General features: G+C 23.2%; 3 protein-coding genes across 5 annotated transcripts in view; 2 read left to right on the top strand and 1 right to left on the bottom strand.

Moving 5' to 3' along the window:
• The first annotated feature begins 8,357 nt into the window (after positions 1 to 8,357).
• On the top strand, positions 8,358 to 9,155 carry LOC129615811 (heparan sulfate 2-O-sulfotransferase pipe-like). Its single transcript, XM_055531193.1, has 2 exons — positions 8,358 to 8,878; positions 8,990 to 9,155. The coding sequence occupies exons 1-2, from the start codon at positions 8,358 to 8,360 to the stop codon at positions 9,153 to 9,155; spliced, it is 687 nt and encodes a 228-aa protein (XP_055387168.1).
• Positions 9,156 to 18,285: 9,130 nt separating this feature from the next.
• Positions 18,286 to 19,652, top strand: LOC129615812 (uncharacterized). Its single transcript, XM_055531195.1, has 3 exons — positions 18,286 to 18,465; positions 18,572 to 18,731; positions 19,427 to 19,652. The coding sequence occupies exons 1-3, from the start codon at positions 18,286 to 18,288 to the stop codon at positions 19,543 to 19,545; spliced, it is 459 nt and encodes a 152-aa protein (XP_055387170.1). The 3' UTR covers positions 19,546 to 19,652.
• A 5,084-nt stretch (positions 19,653 to 24,736) lies between these two features.
• The window catches only part of LOC129615827 (tyrosine-protein kinase Abl), a 126,466-nt gene continuing 123,278 nt past the window's right edge, over positions 24,737 to 27,924 (bottom strand). For 2 of the 3 annotated variants that reach the window (XM_055531209.1, XM_055531208.1), the window contains exon 9: positions 24,737 to 27,854. In XM_055531209.1, the coding sequence (XP_055387184.1) occupies positions 25,231 to 27,854 (2,624 nt within the window). In that variant the 3' untranslated portion in view covers positions 24,737 to 25,230. The remainder of the gene's footprint in view (positions 27,855 to 27,924) is intronic. The other variant, XM_055531210.1, reaches the window with a different exon arrangement.

The following is a 27,924-nucleotide window of genomic DNA, read 5'->3' on the forward strand; positions in this document are numbered from 1 at the left end:
AAGCAAAGTTGAAATTCTTAATAATAATGTAGTTCATTTCTTCAATTTTCACAACATATTTTTCAACACTTACTATATTTTTAAGTATTTTGTCCACTCAATTTCAAATTAGTAAACTTATATTTATGTATATTTTAATAAAATTTAAATTAAAAAAAAACACTGATTTACTACATGTCTGCAACGCTGCGAATTTTATTACTGTAAATTTGAAAAAGACACTGATGTTCATTTTTTGTTGTTGTTGCTTGTTATTAATCTGATTCTGTACCCTTTTGTTGCAAATCACAAAATATTAAATAAACTTATAAATTTACAAACAATTTTTTGCATCAAATCCGGTAAAACTTATATTAAAATTATTTTTCAAATTTCCTCTTGAAATTCTTGCAAAAAATATAAATGAACAACAGTGCTGCCAATGTGCGAAAAATTTAAAGTTTTACAGGAAATCAAGCCACCTTGCGGAACCAAGTCGGAAAGTTATAATTTCGGGAAATGCTACATTAAATTTATTAATTTATTTATGAAACAACAAGAAATTGTCAGTATAAAAACATTTAAAGTTAAAAAAAAACAAGATTCTTATAGCACATGTGGAAAGAAATTGAAAAGCATTTTGCCAAATTAATCAAATAATGTGCATGTATATAGAGTTCATAGTGCTATAAACAATTTTTACAAATTACAAAACAAGCTACTGTTTTGACGGACACTATTAAGTATTAAGTATCACTTAATTTGAAACAGCGCCACTCAAAATGAGTATGTATATAGTCCTATTGAGTATTCACAAAAATTGTATTCTATATAGAACTTTAAACCGTATACACAGTGATAAAGCTAATGAAATTTTGACAATGACGGTGATACATATTGGCATCAGACTAAATATACGATTAAATCTGATGGCCATTTGCACATCAGATTATATTTAACGTCAAACTTTTGATGGCAATGCTTTAATATTTATAATCTACAAATTGGCAACCAAAATTAAAAGAAAAAAACAAAAATCAGTTAACCATGGCACAAATTTCCCGAGAATAATCAAATATGTTAATATTTCTTTCATCAGATTTTATCTGATGTCAAACTTCGATTATACATTAGATATGCATCAGATTCGAAATCTAAGATTAAATCTGATGTGTAATAGGTCCATGTATGATACGTGGTCTAGTTATTTACAATGTATTCTTAAGAAACCAAAAGAATGACGCCATCGGGGAATTATTTTATATTGAATTCTTTTTTAATCAAGTAAATTGTTCTTCAGTGATGTTATTTACAGGCGTCGTAAATTATTAAAGAACCGTAACATAATATTCATTATATACAAACTTTTCACTTTTGCTTAAGTTTTTAAAATTTTTCCTACATATAAAAGATCAATCTGATACAAGAAAGTTCTTAAAAACATTTTAAAATTTAAAAAAACTTTATAAAATTATAGTATGCAAAACATGTGGTATAATTTTTTTGAAAAAAAATGATTACGTCAGCATTTTCTCAATGTTTAAAATTTAAACATTGAGAAAATGCTTAATTTTAAATTCATAAACATATGTTTTATTTTTTAAAAAACTTTTTTCATTAACAATAAACTTTGTTTTTTTCCAAAACTTGACAAAATAAAATAAACGAAATGGATTCACAAAAATGGTTTTTTCTTAATTTCACACTGTAATAATCCAAAATCAAAATTTTCTCTTTTCTCTATAACTAAAAAACGTTTGTTTATATTTGATAAATGTTTTGAAATTTGACGTTTACTATCTATTTTACGTAAGTTTTTAAAGTTTTTTCAACTATCCCGTCTGCTTTATTTGTTTTTTTTTTTAAAGTTACAATTTTTTCCCCTTTTGCGACAAGTGACGTCACTGTTTTCTCTCGAAAAACTTTCATGTGATAAAGAACAAATTATTAAAAAATAAAGACTAAGATAATATAAACAAAAATAACACAATAATAAGTAATAAAACATAAAAGTGGGAACCTTTTGCACTTAAATATATGTATGTGCAGAAATGTATATTTTATATTTCTAAAATTTAAAATAACGATATATTTTTTAATGTCAAATATAATTTCATATTTATAATAACGACATCTATAGTTGCAAAAGTTAAAAGCCTCAGAATTAAATAATACAAAAGATGCTAAATTTGACATGGTATATTTTATAAGGGTACCAAAAACTGGTAGTCAGGCTTTAGGACATCATATTCTAACTTATTTACAAATACACAATAATTTTAAAGCATTTAGTCGTACACCACCTGCTATTGAAAGGGCTTTTCTTCCATATGATGGACAAGAAATTATAGTAAATGAATCAATATCACAAGGTGAAAACACAGTATTTATTGGAATGCATGAAAATTTCATTGAATATGGAAGTTTTAATTTAACTAGGCCAATTTTCGTGAGTCTAGTACGTCATCCAATTGAAAGACAAATCAGTTGGTATTATTATATTCGTAGTGATTTATATACTGCAAAAAATCGAACACTTTTTGCTCAACAAATGATAAGAGATGGTGGTGAAAAGAATTGGCGTGCAAAAACATTTGAACAGTGTGTTCTAAGAAATGATATGGAATGTGAATTTTTACCTATGAACCCAAAAAGGTCACAAAGCTATAAAAGGCAAATAATTCATTTTTGTGGAAACCATGAGTCATGTTGGTAAGATTTAATTTTTACGACATATGCCTAGCAATATGTTTACTGTGAATATTATTTATAAATAGGCAATTTGGATCGCCGCTTGCTGTACAAATGGCAAAAGAAAATATTGAAAGAAATTTTGCGGTTGTTGGAACGTGGGAAGAACCGGAAATAACGTTAACAGTTCTTGAAAAATATGTACCCAAATATTTTAAAGATGCTTTAAAACTATACAAAAGTAAGAATTTTAATTCGTATAAGCATAAAAGTAATATTTTTTAACTTGCACTTTTTTTTACTTTTGGTTTAAATTCATTTTAGAACATGAGAAAGAAATTACAATAAATAAAAACAATAAGAAACCGGTAGTTAGTGATAAAATTAAGAAAATATTGTACAAAAATTTCACTGGTGAATTAGATTTTTATTATTTTTGCAAACAACGATTATATAAGCAATATTTAGCTGTAACTGAAATAAAAAGCTTTGAACTATAATTGTTATAATATTTATGATTATATTATAATAAACTACATGAAACGTAAATTTTTCCTATTCAACAATTGTTTACTCATTATATTCCAATAAATAATGTAAATTTATTTTTTAGTTATACCAAAAATTTGTAAATAACATTATTTTGTTAAAGAATTAGATTAAATGAAAAGGCCAGTAAAATTTCCGTGAATTGAAATTAAAAAAACGCAAATAATGTTCGCAGAATTTGAAAATTTTAAGATGCCCTTAAATATCAATCACCTTCCATATTTAAGCTATAAGTACAATATATGTACATAATAAGTACTAATGATTGAGAAATTGTGTATGTCAAAATTCTGGAATCCAACTGAGGAAGAACATTAAAATACCTATTAGTAATTTTGTAAAATGCAAAATTTTAATTTTTTTACTTAACATTCGTAATTAACTTTGTTTGCCTAATAAACTTTTTTTTATGTACCTACCCATTTAAGATTTTTAATTTGTGCTTTTACACACATACATACTTATATGGTTTTTTGGAATGGACATACAACCATAGATAAACATAGAACTATTTACTTACATATGTTACAAATTTTGTATTTTAATGTAATTTCGTTTTTTAATAAATTATTGGTCATTCATTAATTCCTATAATACATATACGCACATATGTGTATATATACTTATGCCAATTTAAGTATTATGTAGATAATTTACATACATAAGTAATTATTATAATATCAGAAATCATAGTATGTAGTAAATTTTCTCATTTTAAAATTTGAAAAAAAAAAAAAATTTTTTTTAGCTTGGTACGTTGAATGCTACAGAATTAAACAATACAAGAAAAATTACTACTGATATCGTATATTTTATGAGAGTACCAAAAACTGGAAGCCAATCTTTATATTTATTCATTGTAAAAATTCTTCAACATACTAATAATTTCAATATTAATTTTAGAAGACGGGCAAACCGTACAAAATTATTGCAAAATGTGTATGATCAATATTCCATTGTGAATAAAGTATATAATCAGGCAAAAAATTCAATATACCTGGGTATCCATGAGAACTATATTGATTTTAATAGTTTCAAGAAAAAAAATCCTATTTATATAAGTTTAGTTCGAGATCCAGTTGAAAAAGTTATTAGTTGGTTTTATTATATACGAAGTTCACTTTTTAAAATAAAAGGAACATTTTTTTATAAAATAATGAAGGAACGTAATGAAACAAGATGGTTAAATCACAAATATGATGATTGTGTTTTAAATTATGAAAATGAATGTAACTACATACGAAATAGTTGGTATGCAATCGGGGACAATAGGAGACAAAGTAAACAGTTTTGTGGTAATCATGAAAGTTGTGTGTAAGTATAAAAACTATTATAATGGAAAGTATGAAAAAACTTTAAATATTAAGATAACGAATGTTTTCTAAAAAATGCATTAAGTTGGTTAATATTACTATATGTATTTTGTTTTTAGAACAAGCAATATCTATTGGAAACTGTGTGGCTCGAAAAAATGGCTATTTTTCTATTTTCTTAGTACTGATCAGATTTTAGAAAATTAATGGTTTAATTCTGTTATTGCAATAGTAACTAGTTTATGTTTTATTATCTTATGAATTCCTACTGGAATATTGAAAGAACTCTTTACATGTAACGAAATTAAAACACTGTGAACGCTGCCAAATTTCATTTTGTCAATTATATTATATTAAATATCAGTGCAACAAACTAAATGCATATATATTTTGAGAGAAGTCTATAAAATTTTTCATGAAATTATTGAAATTCCTTTAATTTTTGGTGTAATGTTTTAAATGATATAAAATCATGCAATCTTTTGGCAAAGAAAATCAAGCTTTAACTGTGTAAAACTTTTATGTATTTTTTACATAACATTGTGATAATTTTGTATGTTGGTACATATAATATTTTAATCAAATTTTGTATGTCCTTTGATCTTAGTTTAAAATTCAAAGCAACACAGCGCTAATGCAACGCAACAAAGGTAAATTTTAAGATTAAACGAAACAATACTTTTTAAATTGCAAATAAAATCGAAATTACTCGTATAATCCTTGATGATACATTGGCGTTAAATTACTTTGTATTGAAAACTAAGATTCATTTAATTTATTTAATTTCTTTCATTAAAAAAAAACTTCTATGATTATGTTTTTAGCTTGAAACATTAAATGCAACAGAATTAAACAGTACGAGAAATTTTGCTCTTGATATCCTATATTTTTTACAAGTTCCACACGCTGGTAGTAAAGCTTTAGATGTTTTTATTTCAACTATTTTGAAAAATGTTAACAATTTCAAGGTTGATAGAAGAATAAATCAAGCAATAGATAAAAATTTTTTGATGAATTTCTATGATCAGGAATTGCTTGCCTTCAAACTTCTACGAAATCGGAATAATACTATTTTTATAGGATTTAATGAAAATTTTATTCATTTTCGTGATTTTAATAGACGAAGACCGTCTTATATTAGTTTAGTTCGAGATCCAGTTGAAAAAGTTATTAGCCGGTTTTATTATATTCGAAGTCCATTATTTGCAAAGACTAAAAAATATGCAAATTATAGTAAAAAAGGCTCAAATGAACGAAATTTTATAAATGAAAAATATGACGAATGTGTTTTAAATCATGATCCTGAATGTCTTTACATTTCATTTAGTTGGAATAGTCGTAATGATTATAGAAGACAAATTCTTCATTTCTGCGGAAATCATGAGAGCTGTGTGTAAGTATTGACGCAAATTTTTCAAATTATGAATGAAAAGTCCAAAGTTTTTCAATTAAATTTATTTTCCACAGCTTAAAAATAACTGATAATAAGTATTTTATATACTCTTACTTTGGTTTCAATATGATCGGGATTTTTCATTTTCATTGCTTTATTTTAACCGACTGCATTGCATATAGTAAGGAAATAAGGGACTAAAGCTGTGATGGCACCTGTCTAGTTTTCAACGGGATTGAATTTCTTTGTGATATAGAAACGTTAATAAATTATTGTTAGCGAGATATTGTCGTTCAGCCGGTCGGTCGGTTTTTTTTCTTTCTGAGGAAATTAGCTGTCAGCAATCCACGGGTTGAAGTAAAATTTTTTCTCGGAAATCGGATTTTCACTTGCGATCGATTTTATATTTTTTACCATATCTGTCAGGACTAATTAGCGAATTTATTGAAATTTATTCTGTTTGTCAACGAAGTAAAATAGAAAACTTTTAAGCGAAGCTAACCAGAAAAGACCAATCACAGCAAATTTTCACACTTTATATTGATTATATTATGATCAATCGAAACTCTATTAACTATCAAACTCATATTTTGCTAGGAATATTAACTAAGAAGTTAGTAGCTTTCATTTAAACGAAATTTTCGTGAAATGACAAAACAAACAAACTAATTAAAAGAGATTTATTGAAATTTAATAAACAAATAATGCGTCTGTTAATGTACTGCTTACATCAGCCTAAGAGTTAAACAATAATTTTTCAATATCTGAAAAAAAAGTTTTAAAATTAACAATAATTAGCAGAAATTGAAGAATATAAAAAAATTTGTTACATTTTTAAAAGCTCTTATTAGTTTATTATTATGAAATTTTGAGTACTAAAATTTTTAATTTTAAAAATTTTTAAAATTTATTAAGACCTTTTGGCTCCCCGACAGCTATACAAATGGCAAAAGCAAATGTTGAAGAAAACTTTGCGGTTGTCGGTTCCTGGGAAGATACCAACATAACATTAACCGTTTTGGAACATTATATTCCGAGATATTTTAAAGGAGCTTTAAAGTTATACTATGGTAATTTTATTTTTTTTCAATTTAAAATTCAACTTTGGAACAGAATCAAAATCAACATATTAGTAACATATCTGAAAATTATTAATTTTTCAAAAAATTAAATTTAAAATTTTGTTGCCTCTAGTGTGAAAATTTATAATAAGAATTTCAATAAAAATTTCCTAGAATATTTTATATTGGTTTTAATTCTGTGTAATAGAATAAGTTCAATTTTGGGGAAAAAAAAGTCTAAAATTGTGTTTTTGATTTTAGAGAACTATCATAAGCTTAGAAACACCAACAGAAATTATAAAAAACCTTATACGAGCGAAAAAATCAAGGAAATTGTTAGAAGAAATTTTACTGGTGAATTGGAATTTTATTATTTTTGCAAGCAACGATTATACAAGCAATATTTGGCAATTCGAAAACATAATGGAAATTTTTTGCATTAGTAACATTGAAAGCATAATTATACACGGTTGTACATTGGAATATTAAAAAAAATTGCTAGCTTTTGAATTCTTATAAATATTGTAATAATAAAGTTCTTAATTTTACTGCCGAAAATGTGGCACAGAATCGTTTTATTCATATATAATAATGTTATAATTAAGTTTTCAAAAGACCCAAATTAATTTAAGAATATAAAATGACATTTTTAATCACCTTTTAAAAATTATTGTTAACTAATATCTAAGGTAATTTTAATATTGCTATTCAATTAATATTATAATCTTTCCAATGCAATAGTTCAAATTCAAAACATTTTTTTAATCATAAAAGAGTAATGTCCATGTGTTTTTGAATTGTTTAACTAAATTTGTAAATAATATTTTTGTTTAACTAATTTCATCGAATAACTAATTTAAAATTTGTTTTACAATAATTTCACTATTAGCAAATAATTTGTAAATTTTTCGATAATGCACTGCTTAATTATTAGCAATTATTTTGAATAAAAGCAAATAAATTAAATTGGTGATTCGAGCCTGTTTTTCATATCAAATTCAAGATTTGTTAAACAAAAAATAATAAAACATCAGATTTTTTTTAAGAATACTATTGCTTTTCTTGAACTTAATTCTTGTAAACAGAAACAAGATCAAACATTATAATATTATATTGGAGATTTTTTTTTCTTTAAAAATCTTATAAATACTTTTATATTTCATATAAAATTCCTAATATTTAGTTTCAAAATTTATTAAAAAGGAAAGATCATAGTAAAAAGCATTGCCGAAAATTTACAATGCACGTATACAAAATTAGAATAAGTGCTAGAAATAATATTATTTTTAAATTAAATTTATATTATTTTTATTTAAGTTACAAAAACTGAAACCAGATAAATTGAATAATACAAAATATGCAAAACTTAATATGATTTATTTTATGAGAGTTCCAAAAACTGGTAGCCAAGCTATGGCTACACTTATAATGCGTTATTTAAGTAAAAAAAATGAATATAATGTACATATCGGACCAGTAAAACAATATGGAGAACCATTTTTAACAGCATATGAACAAGAATCTCATATTATTGAAACATTATTTGATATTGATGAAAGTAAAGCTTTTATAGGTAATCATGAAAATTATATTGAATATGCAAGTTTTGGTTTCGAGAAACCAATTTATATAAGTTTAGTTCGGAATCCAATTGAAAAAGTAATTAGTTGGTTTTATTATTCTCGTAGTAATTTATATAAACCATCAAATATAACATTATTTTCGAGAAGATATGAAAAATTCGGTGGAGAATCAAATTGGCGTAATAAAACATTTGATGATTGTATAAAAAATTTTGAAGTAGAATGCCGTTTTATACCAATGAATTCACGTAAAGTACAAGGTTATAAAAGACAAATAATTCAATTTTGTGGTAACTATAAACCTTGTTGGTAAGAAATATATTTTAAATTATTTATAAATGTATATACATATATAATATTATGTATACTCTATGTGCATACATACGTTACAATATTATTATTAAATTTTTAATGTAATAGGGAATTCGGTTCGCCGCTTGCTGTACAAATGGCAAAAGATAATGTTGAAAGAAATTTTGCTGTTGTTGGTACATGGGAGGATCCAGAAATAACATTAACAGTTCTTGAACATTATATACCAAAATATTTTAAAGGGGCATTAGAATTATACAAAGGTAGTTATTAAAAAAAAAAACATGGGTTTAAAATATAAATTAAATTGTAATAATCTTGATTTTTTTTTTAGAAAATAAAAATAAAATAAGTGAAGTAAATAAAAATAAGAATAAACCTTCAGTTAGTGAGGAAGTACGAAAGATTTTATATAAAAATTTGACTGGAGAATTAGATTTTTATTATTTTTGTAAGAAACGTTTGTACATGCAATATCTGGCAATTAATGGCACTGTATTTAATCATTAACTATTTCTTATTCGAAGATAAGCTTCTGCTACTTAGCTTTATAACAATAAAAATTTTCAATAACTGCTGCTATCACTACAATCTTGATCTAAGAATAATAAATAAGCATTAAATACAAATATATTACAACATTAACTACATTATGATTAAGTAAAAATAATTAAACAATATTTTTTAATAGTTTTTATTAGTAGATTAACTAAAATTAAATAAAAATCTTTCAATTACACAAACATATTATGTATGAATTATCTTAAGAATTAAAAACTATAAGCATAAGTTTTTAAGCCCAGTTCGAAAATATCTATAATTTTAAATATTGTGAGTTTTAAAGTAATGTTAGTCTGAGTTAGTTAAAGTATGTGACTGAGTTAGAATTGGTATACGTGATGAAAAATTACATTACCTACCAATTCTATTCTTAATTACTGACTAAATTTTAATGTTACTGAGACTATCTACCATATTTTAGGCCGTAAGTCCATGTTTTCTCATTACAACAGTATTAAATATCGGAAGCAATTACTTGTTTGTGTATTCCTAAATTATTGCAAAACATTCACACCGCTATCTTCAATTTCCATTTACTTCTTTCGCCTAAATATTCTTCACTTTCTGTTTACGCCGCTAGAAAAAATTATAGTAACAATCAATAACAACCGCTAGTACACGAATATTTAGAATTTCTTTCAAATACTATCCAGTTTCTTATCAACATTGCAACATTTATACTAACAAAATTTTGCAAATTTTTCAATTAAGAAATTAATGTTTAATGTATTTAATTTGAAAATTTTGATACTCGTATTACGTTTATGTTCTGGTTTTCCAAATGCATTCTATTTAATTTCAAATAATTAGAAAATTCTCTCTCAGTTACTAAAAAAATTATTATTTAAATAAAAACTATGAGTCTTACTTAAATTTATAAAAAAAAAAATTTTAATAATTTTTTAATTAAAATTTTTACATAATTTATAAATAAATTAGTTAAATAATTTAAAAGTAAGAAATCTGAATATAACATGGAAATCAAAATGTGATATGGTCTATTTTATGAGAGTTCCAAAAACTGGTAGTCAAGCATTAGTAGATTTAATTCGATCACATTTAAGATTCAAACATAATTTTACAACATTTTATCGTGTACCATCACAAATGGAAAAATCATATCTTACTGCACATGAACAAAAAGAAATTGTTGATCAATCCTTAAGTAGAGGTGAAAATACTGTATTTTTTAGTATGCATGAAAATTACATTGAATTCAGCAGCTTCAATTTAAATAAACCGATATATATTAGTTTGATCAGAAATCCAATTGAAAAAGAAATAAGTTGGTATTATTATGTTCGAAGTCGTATTTATGATGCAAAAAATTATCCAGGATTTGTAAAAATGTGGAAAAAACGTGGTGGTGAGCAGATATGGCGTAATAAATCATTTGAGGATTGTGTTAAAGAAAAATATCCAGATTGTCAATATATACCGGGAAATCCAAATAGAGGACAATTTTTTAAAAGACAAAGTATACAGTTTTGTGGTAACAATGAGAATTGTTGGTAAGCTTTAGTCCAAAAAATAAAAAACACATAATTATGGATGATTTTAATTTTATTGTCTTTATATTTTTTTTGTCTTTATATTATATAGGACATTTGGTTCACCAACTGCAATACAAATGGCAAAAGATAATGTTGAAAGAAATTTTGCTGTAGTTGGTTCTTGGGAAGATGCCGAAGTTACTTTAACAGTACTTGAACGTTATATACCAAAATATTTTAAGGGTGCATTAAAAATTTACATGGGTAAGTTTTATACAAATTTGAATTTATAAAAATATTCAATAAATTTAAAAAATATTTATTTATTTTAATTTTAGACAATTATCAACATTTGAGTCAAGTTAATAAAAATAAAGATAAACCGAAAGTCAGTGAAGAAATCAAACAAATATTATATAAAAATTTCACTGGTGAATTAGATTTTTATTATTTTTGTAAACAACGTTTGTACAAACAATATTTAGCGATCAAGCAGCACAATGGAAAACGAAAATTTTTAAGAAGTTTATTAACATAAACGCTTTGCTTTTATTTAATTTAATAAAATTTTTTTTTTCGATTTCCAAAACAATTTAATTAAAGTGTTTTCTATTCAATTCTTTTTCTTTAAATTTTATTCTGTAGTTTTAAGAAAAAACTTGAACTGCCTAATTGGAGAAAACGCTTTTAGAGTAAATTAAGTTCAAATTTTTTGGATTTAAAATAAACTTTACAAGTTACAACTTTTTATAATTTTAACCATAACTTTGTGATTAAACGAGCTTAATTTTTATTTAATTTGGCAAAATTGTTTAGTAAACCATTGGAAACTTGATCCAACAAGAATTAAATTTAAAATCAATTAAAATTTTTATTAAGTTCGTTACATAGAAAGTTGCTTTCTGTAATTATATGTAGAATTTATTTCCAGTTTTATGACATAAACTTAAAAAAATATTATATAAAATTTAAACCGATTCCAACTAGGTACTAAAATTTTAAAGTGAGTGGCCAATTTGCATTTTATAGAAATACCCCATGTTGTTGGCAGTAAAATTTGTGAATATTGGAAACGATAAGCCTGATTTTATACATTAAAGTTCGAAGTCAGTGAAAATCTGAAATTTAGATCTCTCTTGAATTTTATTTAATTGAAAAAAAAATTAAATGCTATTTATTTCTCTTCAAAAACAATTTACGTTATTAACAATTTTTGATACCTAAATGACTTAAATCTTCTTGACAAATACGATAACCAAAAAAAAATAATTGTTTTATAGCATAGTATTATCACAAGTAGAACCTATATATACTAAAGAACCATAGAAATTTAGTGGGTTTTCATGTTTATTAAATTGTTCTTGTAAATAATTAATTAGAATATCTGTAACTAACAATATTTAGTTCAAAAAAATTGTTCCATACTTAAATAGCTCATAATAAATGTTCTCATAAAGACTCATAACAAATTTAAGTTTCTTTTTATTAAAACATTAGGTAGTTTTCTCATATTTTAATAACTTTGTTCACGAAAATCAACTTATTCTGTTTAAACATTTGAAATTCTTCTTACTTATATAACACTATTAATTTTATATGTATGTGTGTAAGTAATATAATTTCATGTCAAACCAAATATAGACTGGTTTACATGTGTATACATTGAATGTATGCACGGCTCTTCTTTTATGCTTCTGACACCCAAACTCATTATTAAAATAAAATTTATTTTAAAAGGGCTATGGGAAGCTTAAAGTAAATGCCGTGTAAACACTCAACTCGGATACACTTGCGTAAATAGAACCAATATAGGTTATTTTACATTTTGTGTTTCCAATAAATAAATTAAAATTTCACAAAAATATTTGATAAATATCGTATAAATGTATTCCAGTTCAAATTAAATATTTTATTTACTTTTGCAAATATAACAGAAAAATGAAGAACAATCACTGCTTCAATTGAATAATACAAGATATGGAAATTTTAATATTTTATATTTTATGAGTGTATCACAAGCTGATAATGAAGAATTGATTAAATTAATTGAATTATATTTGCAACCAAAACATAATTTCTCTATAGTAAAACGTAAAATACATTCATCATATGAAAAATATTATTTTAATGTTTTTGAACAAGAAACTCATATTCTTGAAACAATGAATTTGAATGAATTCACAGTTTTTATTGGAAATAATGAAAATTATATTGAATATGCAAGTTTTGGTTTTAAAAAACCAATTTATATTAGTTTAATTCAAAATCCAATTGAATCGAAAGATCGCAATGATAGCTCTTATTGCAATCGTCAAGAATCAATAAATAAAGCTGAAGATAAACAAAGATATAAACAACAAAGTCTTAGATTTTGTGGCAACTATGGACTCTGTTGGTAAGACAATTTCATTTTTAACTTAAAAATAAATTAAATAAAATTAAAAAAAAATATTAAATAACATTTTTCATTACAAATTCACTTTCTTTTCTCTATAATTAAATATAGGCCTTCTGGTTCGCCAACATCTATACAAATGGCTAAAGATAGTGTAGATAAAAATTTTGCGGTTGTCGGACTATGGGAATATCCTAAAATAACATTAACTGTTCTTGAATATTATATACCAAGATATTTCAAAGGCGCCTTAAAATTGTACAATGGTAAGAATTTAAGAATTTTTATATTTTTATATTTATTATTAATTTTTCACTTAAAAATTTACTTATATTTAAAATTTAATTATAAGGCTAGTCATAAGTTTTATTTACAATTTTATAATTATGTTTACGATTATTTTCTAATTAATTTCAAATTTATTTATTTTAGAAAATCAAAAGGAATTTATGAACATCAAGAGATCTCAAAAGACACCAATTGTAAGTGTAGGAACTGATAAAATTTTATATTATGAGAACCTTACAGGAGAATTGGATTTTTATAATTATTGCAAAAGACGATTATTTAGGCAATACAATGCCCTAATAAGACGTAAAATAATAAAAATTATTTAATTTTTTTTTTCTTAATCTGAAATAAAGATGAAATTTATTAAAAATTTAATTTGTTAATTTTATTTAAAATGCTTTTCAAAATTAAAACAAAAGATAGGCTGCAAATTTCTTGTTCTTTTTTAAAATAAAAATTCATTATTCTATAAATTCATCCTATTATAGGCATTATTTTCAAAATTTATTGCCAGTCCAGCATTTATTGCCAGCAAATTATTGCCAGGCATTCACAAGAAAGTCTTCGACTCTTGCTTTTTGAGCTATATAAGAAACAGAAAAGAAATATGAAATAATATTGCAAAAAAACGCCGAAATTGACGCCAAGCCAACAATTCCCGGAAATCTTTTAGCCTTAATACGTAGTTGGCTCTAAACAAAACTTACCATCACAAAAAATCTTATGCAGGGGTATATATAGCATAGTCTACTTAAAACAGACACAGAAATCGAATTACATACATATGTACATAATATTGATTGAAAATTTTAGAAATTTAATATTATTTTATTTATGAATATAAGTTAGAAAAATTCGGCCATTCGGTTTAAGCAAAAACAGCAATTGTTTTAAAAGGACTTAATTTCAATCAAGTTTAAAATTATTTATTTATAAGACAGTTCGTACATATATATAAATAATAATGTAGCACCATCTTAAGTTTTGGGATTAAGATATATCTGGAGGTATTTTCCCTGTTTGCGCTCCTATTGACATATACCTTTAAATTCTACCCGAAACCCCTTGCAATAATGATTTAGATTTAGACTACGAATTATGTATGAGCACAATCCATATGAACCAAATGCTATATAAACATTTCCTTCCTGCAACCTTTTAGCTCTCGATTTCGTATTTCCTGTTCTATTCAAAACTAGTAAAGTAATTAAAAAGGAAAAACACTTAAGTACAAAATAAATTTTATTCAAAATTGTTAATCTTTTATATTAATTTATACAGTAAAACTTCCATACAATGAACCACCTAGAGGCATAAGTATATAACAAGCTTCTCTATTAATCAAACGATTATTGTGGCGTCAGAAAAATTTACTATTTAATTTAATTTTGAAACAAAAGATTTCGATTTAGATATTTAGTTATACATGAAAGTTTTACAACAACTCAACGACTAAAAAAAAATTATTAATAAATAATTACATACAGAATAAAACTTAATCATAAAGCAGCAAATTTATGAATCTATGAAATTACGTAACTGGGGTGTTGGTAAAAATATACATATTTTATTCAAAACTGACTTTTTATTAATTTTGCATTCTAAAAATTAAAAATCAGATTCTTCAACTCGGTAGTATGGTCTGATACTTTTATGTCATTTGAAAGGCTCTAAAATTTTAATGCATACACAAATATGTATGTATGCAGAGTACATAATCATGATTTAAAAATATTCATAGAATTTAAATGCAAATATCTCAAAATTTTTATTTTAAACAATTAATTATAAATTTAATATCAAATATGTGAAAGATTAATAAATAATTATTATTAAAAATTTACCCCAAATTCTACCTATATACATAATTTTTATATAATAATTATAGTATAGATACATTTAAGTATGTATACACATTATACACACATGTACATATGTGGCACATCATAATTTCATTTATAACAATACGTGGTTACCGACTCTAATAAACGTACATATAAATTAATTTACCTATATTCAATATAAAAAGTTACACCCTGTAATCTAATTGAAATACACACATAGAAATATATTCACATTAAATCAAAAATAAAATTAAAAATATTATTTAACATGTTAAGCAAAAGAAAAAAAATTGGAAGCTTAATAAACAAACTGTTATATACGAGTACGTATACTTATATTTATATATGTGTGTGTGCATTGAATGAAAATTAGATAAAATTAAGGTAAATTTATTTTTATCATAATTAAAAGCAAATGATCGTGTATATACACATACATACATATGTGCAAACACATTCAACTTTATTGAATTTATACCAAGTGCTCCGTTTAATATAACGTACATACATACTATTATGTATTTATTTATGAATTTACAAAAAAAACACAAAAAATTTAAATATAAAGTAAATACATACATACTTACATATTTTAACCTATTGGACCCTTAAATAAGCATAAACTAATTCTGTTAAAATTTCAACATCTTGTGCGCCTCTGTCACCGCTGAAGTTAAATAAAAAACTACATTGAATACCACATGTATGGCAAGTGTAATCTCACCATTTAATATTTTTATATTGCAGTTTATATTTTTACTACAATAATATTAGATTATTAATGTTGTTATAGCATAAAACATTCCAAACAAAAGTTATTTTTTAAAGTACAAGAATTAATTGGGAGAACAGAAATCTTCATAAGCATATTTCATATTTATTTGCTCCTTTAACTGCAAAAATTGATTTCTACCAGTGAGTTTAGTTAGACCTTCCAAGCAGAAATTCTTATTCTTATTAATTACCTTTGGCAGTTTTATATAAGAATTGGTATAAAAGGATTAATTTAAACTTGACATACTATTTACTTCTTTTTTATTAAAAGGAATTGATCCTCAATACAAAGTCGAGTTTTAGAGCCTAATCAATTGTATCTCACTTTTTCATGTCACTTTTTATTCACTATTAAATCAGAATTCTCTGTTTTTCTAATAGATATTTCCTTTTTCTAATAAGATTACTCATTTTGTCAATTGGATTTTTGCATTTTTTCTCAAATTATCGACTAAACCTTCAAAAACAAAAATGAATAAATTTTGTGAACATTTTAGAAAACGAGATACGCAATATACGGAATAATTCTTCTGACTCGAAAATTACATTATACAAATATATTATAGTTACTCATTTTTTTCACCCTTGGCGAGTAAAATGACGCTTAATCAGGCTAATAACATAGTCTTTCCATAAGTTACGTAGACATCTCTTCAAAATTTCTTCACCAAAAGTATTCATTTTTAAAGTTCCTTTAATATTTAAAAAAAGTAAAGTTTTTGTTAAAACAAAGTTGTTTTTAAAATAATTACCATTACAATAAATCTCCCAAAAGTGCTTATTTTGAAAAAAGCTTAAAGGCCATAGGGTACGTGTTAAAGAACTTGAATGGAGCACTGCACTATCATTTTATGAATATAATATGAATTCATTATGAACTTTTTGATTCTGCTTGCAGTATTTGTATAAATAAAAATTAAACCGATCTTTAGTTAAGCTTTATTCATCATTTTACAAGCTGCTGTTCACTTAGAAGTTAGAAAATTTTAAATTGAAGTAATAAAACTAAAAAAAATATTGAAAATATACTTTTAAACACAATATTTTTTTTAAAAAAAAAAATTAAATTATGGAGAATCGATGCTTGGACGAAAATTATAATAATGAATATTGTAAAATTAAAAACATATTTATATAAATTTTTGAATTATTAAAATTATTAATTAGGTAATAGAAGCTTGTGTGGAATAACAACCGATATCAGGCCATTCTCTGATATAACTGACTTACGGAATTCGACACTCATTGGTTTTAAAGATAATGGTAAATAATTTTATTATAATTGTTCAATAAATATTCAATAAATTTATTTTTTTAACAAAAGATGTCTATACCAAATGAATCCTATAAGGATGTAATAGTTAGCTTAAGAAGTAAGAACCAATTTATTGGTTTACCAAAATATAAAATTCGCATATTTCAAAAACAATGTTTCACAAGAATGCTTCATACTTCATACATACTACTCCAATACTTGGAAGCGCAATGTGCTAATTTATTGATTTTCTTACAGGATTCAAACATTGTTTTAAACGAAATTTCTTTACATTTCCTAAATAACGGAATATTTCCATATTCTAAAGAATTATGTATTTTGAAGTGTACCCCCTTAATTAATCTTACCCACAAATATAGAACAAGCGTCTCCATTCCAGATTCTTTTTCTTATCTAAATATATCGTTATTTAATTAAACTTTCCTGATAAATTAGTTGCTATTAACTCTGTTATTTATCCGAAAATTCGTTTTAAATTTAAAGTTTCAATTAAGTACTTAGGTTTTAGCTTATTAAAGTTGCATATTTATTTATAATATTTCAGAAAAACGAATTGGTAAAGATGAAAAAATCAATCAAAGTTATAAGAAAATTAAAATTTCAAGGAACAATAGGTTGTCTAAGAAGAATCAAGAAAAATATCATCATTATGGTAAATTTTATTAACAAATAAATAATTTAAAATTCTCATCCTAATTCTAATTACAGATTATATTTTAAAGTATCTAAAAATATTGAGGAGAGAAAATAGAATTTATTTCCGAGAAATAATGAAACAATTAAATGATCTAAAACAATCACTTAACATATTGGAAACACAAGTTCTAGAACTGAAAACTGTAAGATTCGAAGATTCTAAAATAATTCCCGAAAAACCCTTTGAAAATAAAGAAGAATTCATAAAATTTGATAAATCATTAACAGATGACATCGAAAAAATAAAAGCACTGGTACGTTTTAGTGTAATATATTTCATATATTATGCATGCAAATAAGAAATGATGGTGATAAAATTCAAAATTTCATAAAATTTTTAATTAAAAAATGTTATTCTAGAAACAAAATTTTGCACGTTGTGATCGAGAAGACGTTAGAAATTTTGTTAAGAGGAATCTAAGAAAACTAATGATCGATAATGTTGTACGTTATTTTTCCTGGTCTGGAACTGAGGACAAAATAAGCGTGAAAAATTTTAATTGCATTTCTATACTAAAAGGTTAATATAAATTCAAAATATAATATATAATATTTTGATTGCTCATGTATAACATAAAGAAACTGGAAAATAGGGTAGTGAGACAATTGACTCCTAGGATCCCTCTTCGAATAAATTGTTCACAAAGTTGATTTTCGTGAAAATTTCCTTATTTTACATTTTCTCTTATCACTCTGAATGTTGAATAAATAATAATGAAAAAACAAAAATCTTAACCAATTTGATTTTAAAGTTAACTTGTAATTTATCGCTGTGAACCATAATTTAGTCGTATGCTAAATCTTAACATTTTTTTTATTATTTTAATTTATAATCTATAACTAGTAAAAACGTAATGACAATCAAATAATTCACAGATTTTCGATAATTCAGACGTGCATTGAAAGTTCTAATTTAAATCTTGTAAGTTTTTTCACACATCGTTTACAGACAGCAACTGCACGCCTTACTTAGTTGTGTAATACTCGAGTAATTCTTCAATATTAATTAACATTAACTATTATGCTCTTCTTCTAGTTTATAATTTTTGCAATGGTTTTAAAAAAAAAATTTAAAAATTCCTTTAGTAATTCCTTTGTAATATACTATTTTAACAGAATTAGCATTTTGGATTTATTGAACGTATTATCGAAAAACCCCTTTATTGATACTGGCATAAGTTCTTATTTAGTTACTTTGCCAACTTTTTTTTTTAGATGTGTGCTTATCAACAATTCAACATGCTACAGAAGCGAATATTGATTATCATATAAAACGTTTTTTTCAATATGCAAAACAAAGAATTCAACTGTCTGGAAAAATAAATCATTTATAGTTTTGGCGGAAAGCATTAACTACGATAATTATATAAGAGAGTTTCCATTAAAGATCAAATTCAAATTTATAATTTAACAATTTGGAAATGACAAACTGTTTAAATTAATTGAAATGGACAGCAATAAAACATTAAAAACTAGATTATTATAAATTCAGTTTTGTAGTAAATAAAAAATTAAATATATTTTATGAATAATTTTATTTTATTACGTTTTTTTTTCGAATTTTTTTTTTTAATTTTTTCTTTAAATTTATATTATATTTTTAAATCATTTTTTTTTTTTTATTTTATGTATTTCAGTTGATTTTTATATTTCTTTTTTTTATTAAATTGTTTTCACACACATTTATAATATAATATAATTATAATGATCAAATATTTTTTTCATAATACATTATATTTTAATAAATCATTGATTTTATGTATATAATTTACACTGAATGATGATTCGTATATGATAATTGTAATTATAATTTCTATATTATATAATAATCTAATTGTTAATTATTTTTGATGTATTTAATTTTTCTTTGCCCTTGCTTTTATATTTATTATAATTTTTGTCCATCAATTAGTTAAATTCATACATTAATTATTATGTTATATATTAATTATTTATTTTATATATAACTTATATTAATGAATTTTTATAAAATGTTTCATTTGATTTTTTTTTGTGTTTTTACTTCATTTATTTGTTAATTCTTATTGTTATTTTTTTTTGTTTTCTTGTTAATGCTAATTAGTCGTTGCTTAAATTTAAACAATATATACGTATATATTTTTATATATATATTTATTATATATATATATTTTTTTATATATATATTTGTTATTATTTTGTATAAAAAAGCATATTATATATATATATTATTTTTTTAAATTAAAATCATTTCAATTAAAATAGTTAAATATTAATTTGATCATTCTTAAAAATTAAGAACGAATGTTTTTAAGTATACATAAATAATATATAAAACTTTTATATCGTTTTATTAATTTATATTTAATTATATAATATACTATTATTTGATTAAATATCATATTTAGAATATCATTATAATTTAAATTTTTATTTCTCTTTTTTTTTTTCTTTTTTCTTTATTAATTAATGTATTTTATTTTAATTTTTAAATTAAAAAATACTTTTCAAGTTTATATCAATTAAAATCCTAATATGCAATAATAAAAAATTATTAAAAAAAAAATATATATATATATACTTATTTACCTATAGTAATTTTAATAGTAAATTAATATTACACAGACATTAGTAAAATAATTGAATAAAATAATAGTAATAGTAATTAATTTTTAATTTAATATTCTTTGGGTAAATACAATTATAAAGAAAAAATATTATACAAATTAATCAATAATTATTGTTAAAAATAAACTTAAAAATATTGCAAATGTTGCAAGCATTTTCTTATAATATCGACTTAATTAAATAAAAATTAAATTGATAACATAATTTTAAAATTAAAAATTGTTGTATTATTTTATTATTGCTTTTTATTTAAAAAAAAAAACATAATAATTGTTTTTTATAAAATTTGTTTTTGTTTAGTTAAATTTTTTTTTTTTATTACAAGGTAAGTATATGCTAACCTAAATTTCACATTGCAATTAAATTTATTTTTAAGAAAATATACTAAATATAAAATATTATTATATAAAATGTTATTTTTTATTTTTTTTATATTATAATTTGTTTTCATATAATAAAAGAGAACAGAAAAAAAATATTAAAAATAAGAAATTATTCAATCATAAATTAACCAGAAATACAATTTGACATACCAAATCATTGTATATATTGTTTCTTTTTTTTTGTTTTAATTTAAATTTAGATCAAATTTTATAATATTTTAATTTAAATACTTCTTTCAAAAAAATTGTAGTTTTCATTTTTATTTTTAAATAGAATTTTATTCAATATAAAAATAGAGTTTTTGAAGATAAAATTTTTCAAAATTTTTTTTTTTCTAAGTGTATATTTTATTGAGCAAAATCATTTGAAGCGATTTTATTAAATTTTGAATAATTATTAAAAATAATTATTTTAAACGGTTTAATACTATAATTTAAATAATAATAATATTTTTGCTATTTTATTACAATCATATTTATTCTTTTAGGCTTTCTACCTATGTATTTTTCAATTCTTAGTAATTTTTCAAAAAGATTATTCAATTGCAATACCATGTATTCCGTAATGCAAAGTATTGAGTAATCGTAATATTTATTAAATCCAATCCAAAAAATTAATTTTAAATGAAATTTAACAATTAATTTTTTAATAAAATAAGTTAAGACACAATAATCGTTATTCAGAGAATTCGGAGATAGTTCTTTATTGATTAAAAAAATTCAATACATACTACGTTAAGAAGTTAAATTTAAGAAATGAAAATTTGAATTATTTTTTTTTTTTTCGGTTTTTCTGAAGCTAGTAATAAAAATAACAAAAAAATTTAAAATATAATTTTTTAAATTGTAATGTTTTTCTTCTTTGTTTAATTTATTTCATTAAATATTGTTTTTTGTTATTTTCTCATTTTTATAAATTTTCTTTTCTACTCTACAAAAATTTTTATATTGTATTAAAATTTAGATTATTTCATTAAAAAATTCTTAATTTTATGTATATTTAATATTTTTGATTTTTATCATGCTTGAATTTATATAATGTTTAGTTATATTAATTATATAATTTAATTCCAATTTATTTTGTTAGCATATTTTTATCAGTTTTGTTATTTGATTCATTTTTATTCTCATTAATGTTGATATGGTAAAATTTAAGTTTATTTGATCGATTTTATTCTTTTCCTACTATATGTTTATTTTATTTATTTCGTATTTATTTTGTGTTATATTACTACAATAAAAAATATTGAATTTTGGAAAATGTTTAAAAAAAAAGATCTATTAATTAAATAGAAATTTAAAAAAGAGCAAAATATTGTTAAAAAATTGTGATAACGTTTATTTTCTTAAAATAAAAAAAAAAAACATTTACAATATTTAAATTTTAAATAAAGAATTTTTAATAAAGAATTTGAAATACCATCGATTATTGCCAAATATATTTCTTTTTATTATGTAATAACTATCGAACAATATTCAAATTTTTACTACTAATGTTTCATAGAAAAATATTTTTTTTTTTAATTTTCATATATAAAATTTTCGTAAATTTTAAATAATATTATAATAATGTTGTTTAATAGAAACATTATATATAAATATATGATAATAAATAAATTAAGAAAAAAATTGATATTACATACATTAAAATTGTCCCCAGAATATATCACAGACTGAACAATGGAACAAAATTTTTACAAAACAAAATATAAAATACAATAAAATTAATTTTGATGTAATAATATAAATATTGTTCAAAATAGAATATTACATTTTTTTTTTTTTGAAATTGGCAAATTGATTAACATTCATCAAATTGAATTTAAAAATGTATGAAAATATTTTTATATAAAATATTAAATTTCATTATATTAATTATTTAAAATCATAATATTTAGTTTAAAATAATATAAAAAATTTTTACACATTGGAATTTCTAACTTTATTAATATAAAGTCAACTAAATGTAATGTAGAAAATTGAATGATTGCTTCTTAACAAAAACAAAAATTTTTCAAAAAATGATAAAGAATCATTAATATTATTAGTTATAGTAGAGAAGGTTGCAAGGGGATTTAAAGGCATGTGGTTTATTCAAAAAAAAAAAAAAACTTACCTTACCTGTACAAAAAATTTTTAAATAGATTTCCAAAAAAAAAAAAAAAAATCCCATTACATTATTTAATAATTTTTACGTTAACACTTATAGAAAATAATATTTTTTTAAACAATTATACATTATCATTTTCAATTTTTCATTTAATTTTAATAATAAAAATTTAATACATTGTAAAATAAAAACAAATGATAATAATAAGTGCTGTAAATTATAATTTATGTATCAAAAAAAAAAAAAAAAAAAAAAAATAAAAAGTAAAAATAATTTATAAAAACATTAAACTAACAAAATATTTTAATTAAAACATAAAAATTTAAATTTCTAAAAAAAAAAAATCGAAAATTAAAATATTTATTTATTAATAAATTCTTATGTATTTTCTTTGATGATTTTTATATGTCTGCTATTTTTTTTGTGTTCTTTATTTTTTTTACTAAGTAATAACTAAAAACTAATTTATAATTATAACTACTAAAACTTATAATTTATTTTTATTATTATAATAATTATCAATTGAAATAATTTTCTTTAAAAAATATATTTATATATTTTTAAAACGAAATTTTGTATTATTCTTTGTTTTTCTTCGTATAATTTTTATATTATGTATTTAGATCTACATGGATCAAAGCAATTTTATTTGTTTTTCTCTGTAAATAATTTTTTTAAAATTTATTTTTTTTAAATTAAATTTTTTATTTCCTTTTTTTTTTTTTTTGTTTTTTATTTATTAAGTTTTACTCTTTTTTTTTTTGTTTCTTTTATTTTTATATTGTTTATTATTTTATTTACGTTGTTTGACTAGATTTTATTGTTTAATATTGGAAAAAGTTAAACTTATATAATAATTATTTATGTTTTATAAATTTTATATTTATATAGTTTTATATTCGATTCAATTGTATATTAAAAATATTCAAACAATTAGCATAAGATTACAATTCACGTAAAATATATTATAAAAAACAATTTACTGTTTTGTTTAGTAAAGTGGTCAACATTATATTTTTTAATTAATATTATTATTATTATTTGGGATAAGTTTATAATAATTAAAACACATAAAAAGACACAATTTTATTTATATTTATATTAATTAGATTTAGACAAAATTTAAGCGCTTGTATTGTTGTAAATATATACTGAGCTAATAAATATTTAAATTATTTATTATTATTTGTTACATTGAAAATTAGCGATTATATTTTTTTTTTTGTTTTGATTTTTGTTAATACGAACAAGAAATTTTATATTTTACGTGAACTATAAAACATTGCATAAAGGTAAAAGTTTAAATTGAAAAAAAAACATTGTCTTGGTTAAGAACTTTAAATGATTTGAATGAAAAAAAAAAAAACAAAAGAATGAAAAATATATTCTTTCCTTTCGTTTTTATGGTTTTCGGGATATTGCACTAAAATGTAATACATAATATTTTAGTAAGTTATTGACTATCAAATTTTGGAAAATTTTATTACTTAAATAATTAATTAAATTACTGTCTGAAGTTGATTCGAATTAGTTAAACTTGCATTGATTGTTTTATTCAATTTTTTTTTTTTGTTTTTGTCGAAAATTGTACTCAAAATATAAATTTTGATTAAAAAATTTAATATAATAAGTAATTTATATAATACCAATACTAAACTAGTTAATTTTAATTTAAAAATTACTTAAAATGAAATTTTCTTTCCTTAAAAATGACGAAAAAGAAAATAAAATTAGGAACATGATGTTTTTAAATTTTTGTAAAAAAAAAAAATAATTTTTTTAATAATTTTACCAACGCTTGAATATTTTATGATACATTTTTTTTTTTTTTTGTTAAAATATTTTTAAATAGTTTTCAATATTATAATAATTAAAATGAAATATTTTTTTTTGTCTTTTTTTTTTTGTTTTGTAATAATTTATCTATGCAAAGCATTTGAAATTTGTTTAAGCGATTGACCAACTTCAATAACCAATTTTTCATTGTCTTGAACATTTTTGCTACCAGCTGAACGTAAACAACGTGATTGAGTTTCAACTCGTGTTACTAATTCACGAAATTGAAATTTTGAATGTAATGGCATTGATTCATTGTCAGCAAATGCAACACATGAATTTTGTAAAATATTTAATTTATCACTTAATTGAAGCCATTGTGATGCTGATATTGAATTAACTGGTATTTTAAGACTACCTTCTAATAATCCAACTAATTCTAATATACCTTCACGATTTATTTGTATTGTATTATTTGATTGTTGCTGCTGTTGTTGTATTTGCTGTTGTTGCTGTTGTTGATTCGGTGTTGTATTTGAATTTGTTTCATTTATATTAATTTTTTGTCCGATTGGTGTTGCATATATTGATGAGAATTTTGTTGGTTTTAATGGTACTGCTGGTTTATTTTGTAATTTATTTGTTATTTGCGAATTATTTTCTTCTAAATTAGCTGACTGAGACATAATTGATGAAGATTCAATATTTTCATCGGAGTTACTAGAAAATTTTTGTTTGGTATTCATTTTTGGACTAAGCTGTTGTTGATTATTTGATGATGTATCAGTTTGACCATTACTACCAGAAGATTCTTTTGCTTCCCATAGTTTCTTTAAACTACTAATACTGCCAGTACTGCGACGTTTTGTATTATCTTCTTCGGCCGAATCTCCACCACTGCCAGAAGTATTTGCGCCACCACTACCACTTGAATTATAATTATTTTTAGTTAAACTATTTGTATCTATTGTATGGTCACGTTTTATTTTATCTTCGTTATTTGTTTGAGCAGGTATTAAATCAATTTTTATTTCAGTCTTTTTATACTCTCCTCCACCGATAATAAGATTGTTTGATATTTTTGATCTTTTGTCAAAATTGTTTGTCAAATCGTGATTATTCAATTTATTTTCTGTATCTTGACTTAAACTTATTGTATCATGCTCTTTTTCATTATTGTTATCAACTTTACGTAGACGAGATTTAAAATCTATAATTCCACCAGTTGGAGTTCCGTTATTAAGAATAGATTCATTTGATTGGCTCATTTTATTTGAAGCTATTTTCTTTGGTTCAACTTTTTTTAACTGAGCTTTAAATTGATTTGTGCTTTGATTGTTATCTACGACATTATTCAAAGGTTTTGATAATGACCCACCAATTTTTTTGCCATTTTGTAATACTTTATCTTTTCCATTTGGCAAATTCATTTGTTCTGCTAATTCTGTGACTAATTTTGAAACTGGATCACTAGTTGGGTTACCATTTTCTTTATTTGTTTCATGTTTGCAGTCTCTTCTCAAGTTTTCTCCTGTTCGCTCTTTTATTTCGGCTAATAACTTCATTTCAAGTTTTTCTTTTACATTTATTTCTTTTGATTCAGCTGGACTACCTAATGAACTACAAGAATCAGTCGATGGCTCACGTTTTCTTAAGCTCACGCCAAACCGTGAGCTAGCTTCTTCTACGCTTGGTGCAGTATTCGAAACATCGTTATTATTTATTGCTGCAGGTGCAGTCGACATTACTGGCGGAATGACCTGAGATGTATTATTGCTAATCATTAATGGTGGTGGTGGAATAGGTATAGGAGCTATGATAGGCGGTGGAGCTTCAGGTCTTGGAACATCAAATTCTTCTGGTGGTGGTGGTAAGTCTAAAGGCGGCGGCGGAAATTCCAAATCGGCTAATGTAGGTTGTACAGTTCTTTTTGGGCTACTTCCACTAGGAGCTCCTCTAAAACTTGAAAATGTCATCATTGATCCATCAGCTGCAGTACGATGACGTTGAAGCTTGTTTAAGCTAGCCGATGCATTATTTGCCATCGTAACGCCTGATGAAGAGTTACTGCGAATCATTTGTGGCTGGGATTTATAAGATAAATTACTAGTATTGCTAGGATTTCGTTGTAGATTAACAACAGTACTATTAAGAGCACAACCGTTAATTTGATGATTAGGAGGTGGAGGTGGTGGCATGTCCTGATGTTGTAATAAATTTTGTTGATTATTATGAACTTGTGACGTGGAATCTTGTTGTTCTAAACTTTCTAAATAAGCTCCAATTCGAGCAACTTTCGGTAATGTTCCATAACGATTAATTGCTCGTTTTACATTCATTACTTCTAATGCACCAACAGTAACTTGATTTGATCCTGAAGGTGGTGTTATCATTCCAGTACCATTAATATTCATACCGCTATTAGTAATACAATTAGAATTTGGATGCGGTGGTAATTCATTATTTTGTTTATGTGCTTGAGATCTTTTGCTACTTCGGCTCTCCAAACCACGGTTACCCATTACTGGAGTAGGTCTTTTAAAAGAACTATGTTGAACTTTATTATGTTGCTGCTGCTGTTGAATTTGCTGTGGCGACGGTTGTTGCTGCTGCATCTGATGAATTTGTTGGTGATGTCCTCCTCCTAATGAATGTAATTTATTTTGATCTAAGCTTTCATTGTCTGTATCTGGTGTCATTTCATTCGTATCATTTTCGGACTCACCGCCGCCACGGTTTGCAAAATTTGTAATGTCGCGTGTTAAACCTAAAATTAATAATAATAGTATTAAGAAATTTTAGATTGAAGGGAAAAGTTTACAAAATGCAGTGGCACA

This window comes from Condylostylus longicornis, unplaced genomic scaffold (genome assembly GCF_029603195.1).
Source record: "Condylostylus longicornis isolate FDR11 unplaced genomic scaffold, ASM2960319v2 ptg000148l, whole genome shotgun sequence".
NCBI lineage: Eukaryota > Metazoa > Arthropoda > Insecta > Diptera > Dolichopodidae > Condylostylus > Condylostylus longicornis.

Bases quoted from the DNA above. Each gene is read 5' to 3' on its own strand.
- LOC129615811 (XM_055531193.1), top strand. From the start codon at position 8,358: ATGATTTATTTTATGAGAGTTCCAAAAACTGGTAGCCAAGCTATGGCT. The intron at 8,879-8,989 runs GTAAGAAATATA...TTAATGTAATAG, and splicing joins GGTAACTATAAACCTTGTTG to GGAATTCGGTTCGCCGCTTG.
- LOC129615812 (XM_055531195.1), top strand. From the start codon at position 18,286: ATGAAACAATTAAATGATCTAAAACAATCACTTAACATATTGGAAACA. The intron at 18,466-18,571 runs GTACGTTTTAGT...ATGTTATTCTAG, and splicing joins TCGAAAAAATAAAAGCACTG to AAACAAAATTTTGCACGTTG. The intron at 18,732-19,426 runs GTTAATATAAAT...TTTTTTTTTTAG, and splicing joins TTGCATTTCTATACTAAAAG to ATGTGTGCTTATCAACAATT.